Source organism: Phaseolus vulgaris, chromosome 6 (genome assembly GCF_051622355.1).
Source record: "Phaseolus vulgaris cultivar YP4 chromosome 6, ASM5162235v1, whole genome shotgun sequence".
Lineage (NCBI taxonomy): Eukaryota > Viridiplantae > Streptophyta > Magnoliopsida > Fabales > Fabaceae > Phaseolus > Phaseolus vulgaris.
The window spans coordinates 30757986-30762151 of NC_143503.1; the positions used below are offsets into that span (position 1 = coordinate 30757986).

At 32.7% G+C, this 4166-nt stretch overlaps 1 protein-coding gene across 1 annotated transcript; it reads left to right on the plus strand.

The window, feature by feature from the left end:
* Positions 1–514: 514 nt before the first annotated feature.
* On the plus strand, positions 515–3458 carry LOC137832092 (uncharacterized). Its single transcript, XM_068640081.1, has 4 exons — positions 515–872; positions 1063–1198; positions 1305–1472; positions 2383–3458. The coding sequence occupies exons 1-4, from the start codon at positions 685–687 to the stop codon at positions 3313–3315; spliced, it is 1425 nt and encodes a 474-aa protein (XP_068496182.1). The 5' UTR covers positions 515–684; the 3' UTR covers positions 3316–3458.
* The last annotated feature ends 708 nt before the right edge of the window (positions 3459–4166 follow it).

Consider the following 4166-nt stretch of genomic DNA (forward strand, 5'->3'; position numbering starts at 1 on the left):
TAGGGTAGATAAACACTTCAATATTATTTGTGCGTTCAATATTAATTAATACTAATTGACTTTGATTTTTTTATAATTATATCTTGTATTTTTTACTTGAAATTAACATAATTAGATCATCAATAATAATAAAAATAAATATTAATTTATGTTTATAGATTTAATTTTTATGTTGTTTTACAGTTTAATTTTTTATTTTCTTCATTTAAAAAAAAATTAGACTAAACATTTTTAATTTATTACTTTTTTATTTTTATTTTGTAAAAACTTATTTATTTATTTATTGATTATATTTCTAATAATTTTAAATATTAAAAATATTTATTTTTAATATATTAAAAATTGAAATTATAAAATATTTAATATATTATTTATTTATTTATTTTTGAAATGGTGTTAAATAGAAAAATAAAAAGTAAAAGGATGCTAAATAGAAAAAAAAATGCTAAACAGGAAAAAAAAAAAAAGTGTAAATGGTGCTTAAAATATAATAGATACTTGTGATTTTTGTGTATTGGAGATTTCGTTATAAATTGTAATTTTTATGAATTTGTACAACAACATCACATACTATCTCCATTATTGTTTAGTTTTCCTTTATCTGGAAGAAGTTTGAAGGAACGTTTAGGGTTTGAAGTTGTGAGTTTTGTTTCTGAAATCCAATCGGAACAGTGAGAGAGAGAAATGGCGTTGAAATTTTTGAACAAGAAGGGATGGCACACGGGGAGTTTGAGGAACATAGAGAACGTGTGGAAGGCTGAACAGAAGCATGAAGCGGAGCAGAAGAAGTTGGAGGAGCTTCGCAAGCAGATCCAGGAGGAGAGAGACCGCACCGAGTTTCGTCTTCTTCAGGAGAAAGCTGGCCTCGTTCCGTAATTTCTGTTTCCCATTCAATTCAATTCAATTCCTAAATTTCGATTTCGTTAGGCTTTTCATTTTCGATTTCGTTAGGCTTTTCATTTTCGATTTCGTTAGGTTTTTCATTTTCGATTTCGTTAGGGTTTTTATTTTCGATTTCGTTGGGGTTTTCATTTTCGATTTCTCATTCCTGTTTCATTGCAGGCACCAGGAGAGGTTGGAATTTCTGTACGATTCGGGATTGTCCGTCGGGAAATCTTCCAATTCCGAAGGATTCAAGGTCCTTGAACAGTTGCCGAAATCTGATGCGGCGGATGCTCCAGGCTCCTCTGCTTCTAAGGTGTGTTGGTGTGTTGTGAACTGCTAGGGTTTTTGTTTTTATTATGGGTAGGGTTTGTTTGATGTGAATTGGTTTACTTACGATTGAATGGGTTTGTTTGCTGTAGGAGGGTGCAAGCGTGCCTGGGGCATTGTTTGAGGAGAAGCCTCAGTCTGCCAATGATACTTGGCGGAAGCTCCATTCTGACCCCTTGCTCATGATCCGCCAACGTGAGCAGGAGGAGCTGGCAAAGATAAAAAACAACCCTGTTAAGATGGCTATGATAAAGAAATCGGTAAGTTTTTTTCTTCTTTTTTTTATTGTAAAATGAGATGCCATTGCCTGTCATTAACAACTTCAGATATAGATTATGCTTCCCTTTTCATACCAGTTATTGTTATTCTTAAGATATGCTATTTTTGTTTTATAAACTGTTTGTTTCAAAGGAACTGAGGAGAGGGGAGGGAAATAAAACCCTTTAATATTAAAGGGGAGGCATGAGTTGCAGGGGGAGGGATTTTGGCCTCCTAATTTCCCCTGCCATGCACTCTGAACTTCTAACCAAACACTTGAAGGAAATCGTAATTTAAAAATTTCACTCACATCACATCTAGCTAAACATTATTAAACACATCTTAATTTTAGAAGTTTCCCTACCACCTAGTCTGGATCACATAGTATTGGACTTTCAGTAGCAATAAGAAGATCCATTTTCAATAATTTAATAATCTTAGGGGAAAAAGAATTGGTTATTAACTATCCATTAATTACATTAATCCATGTAATCCTTTTGCAAACCCCTCCTCCCCCAATGGCCCATTTTTTTTTGGATTAGAGTTAAGTATGGATGGATTGTTTGGACTGTGAATAATGGATTACTTTCACCTTTGGGTGCAAACCTGTGCCCATAGCAGCCACGTAAGTGTCCATGCAATTTGAGGCTGCTGCTCTCTTTCCTAGTGACTTTTGCTTCTGTCTGATATGGTGTATAATTCTATGAAATTTAGAACTGCATTGCTTTTTGCAAACTCATGTAGGCCTTTTATTTTTTTCTTCTTCTTTGATTAGCTGATTGGGTTTAGATTTTGAAGAATCTTTAAATTGCTTATGAAAACAATTGTTATGGTTTACTTTCAGCAAGACCTATTGTTTAATGTTGTGTCTAATTTAGGGCCTGTCTTAGTAATGCCTGGTATTGTTGTTAGATTGAAGGAACTGAAGACAAGGAGAAAGCACATAAAAAGGAAAAGAGGAAGAAGCACCGTTCTAGTAAATCAAAGCATAAAAAACAGTCTGATTCAGAAGATGATCCTACTGAAGGGAGGAAAAGGAGTGATAATGGAAATATTTACAAGAATCATAATAAGGCTCAATCTGATTCAGGGTATCAATCAGATGAAAGAGAAAATACGAGGAAGGATCACTATGAAGACAAAAAATACAGGGAAAGATCACCCGGCCACCAACAGAGACAGAGAAAGGGAAAAGACTACAATGAAGGTGCTGATGACAGAAATTATAGCAGGTCGAAGTCAGAGAGGAGTGTCCGTAACAGTCAATCAAATCCAGGGTATGAATCAACTGAAGTTGAAAAGAGAAGGATGAATCACTATGAAGATAGAAAATACAGAGAGAGATCACCCAGTCACCAACAGAGACAAAGAAATGACAAAGACTACAAAGAAGATGCTGGTGACAGGAATTATAATAGGTCTAAGTCAGAAAGATATGGTTCAGAAGATCAGTCCAATATAGATGCCCCAAAAAGTGGAGGTGGGCGATTTTCTGAAACAAGCTCCAACAGATATTCTTCTTCACATGAACATGGATATAAGCGCAGAAACGTGGCTCCTAAGCTTTCAGAAGAAGAGCGGGCTGCTAAACTTAGGCAGATGCAATTGGCTGCCGAAGTGCATGAAGAACAGAGATGGAAACGTATAAAGAAGGCTGAGGAGTCTGATGCACGTGAAGCAGTCCAGAATAATAACGCTAGTGGCAATAATTTCTTGGATAGTACTCAGAAAAGTGTTTATGGTGCAGACAAAGGGGGAAGTGCATCAATAGCTGAGAGTGTTCGTCGTCGGACATATTATTCTCAAGGCAGGTCTGGTGGTGAAGGAAATGCATTTCGGCGATGAATTCTGTGTCTTTACTTCACCAATGTAGTAGACATCCCTCCTGCATCTGTCTTCTTTCTTGGACTCCTTTGTTGTATAATATGTCAAAAACTGTTTAATTTCTATTCGATAATATATGAAGAATTCATAGTTCACTTTTTTCATTACTAATTTCTAATGTTCCTTGATGGTATACTGTAATTTTATTATTATTCTCATTAATTATGAATGATACTCAAGATATTTATATAATTAATTTAAATCAATTATTTAATTCAAAATAAGTTTTCAATTTATATATTAAAAACTTGACTAAATTTAAAAGACCAATGAATAATCTTTTTATTTATTTTCAGACTTTCGTATGTTAAAATTGGATAGCAAACTTAAAAGTGAACATTTTTTAAAGTACGTGTAATTTAGTTTGCTTTTTTTTTTTAATTCCAAATGTCAAGAACTACCAAAAAATCCTTTAAAATGTCAATTAGCATTATGTTAAATTTTAACTTTTTTATAAAATCCATCCAACATATTTTCAAACATACTCGTGTGTTAAAATTTATAGTAAACAAATTAAAATTAAGCATTTTTTTAAATTAAGTCTCATTTAATTTTTCTTTTCAATTTCAAATGTTAATAAGATAAAAAAAGAAAACTTTTCAAATGTCAATTAGCATCATGTCATATTTTAAATGCATTTCCATGTAATAGCTACTCAATACACATTTAAATTATCCATTATGTTAGGATTTTTAAAGTAAATCAATTATTTTCAAGTGGAATTGAGCTCAAATTTAATTTGATTCAACCAACTTTCATGCATTCAATTTTTCATCCAAAAAAATTAACATAGTCTCAAAATTGTTTCAATA

Coding starts and splice junctions, on each gene's coding strand:
- LOC137832092 (XM_068640081.1), top strand. CDS start 685: ATGGCGTTGAAATTTTTGAACAAGAAGGGATGGCACACGGGGAGTTTG. Junction 1,199..1,304: donor CAGGCTCCTCTGCTTCTAAG/GTGTGTTGGTGT, acceptor TGTTTGCTGTAG/GAGGGTGCAAGCGTGCCTGG. Junction 1,473..2,382: donor TGGCTATGATAAAGAAATCG/GTAAGTTTTTTT, acceptor TATTGTTGTTAG/ATTGAAGGAACTGAAGACAA.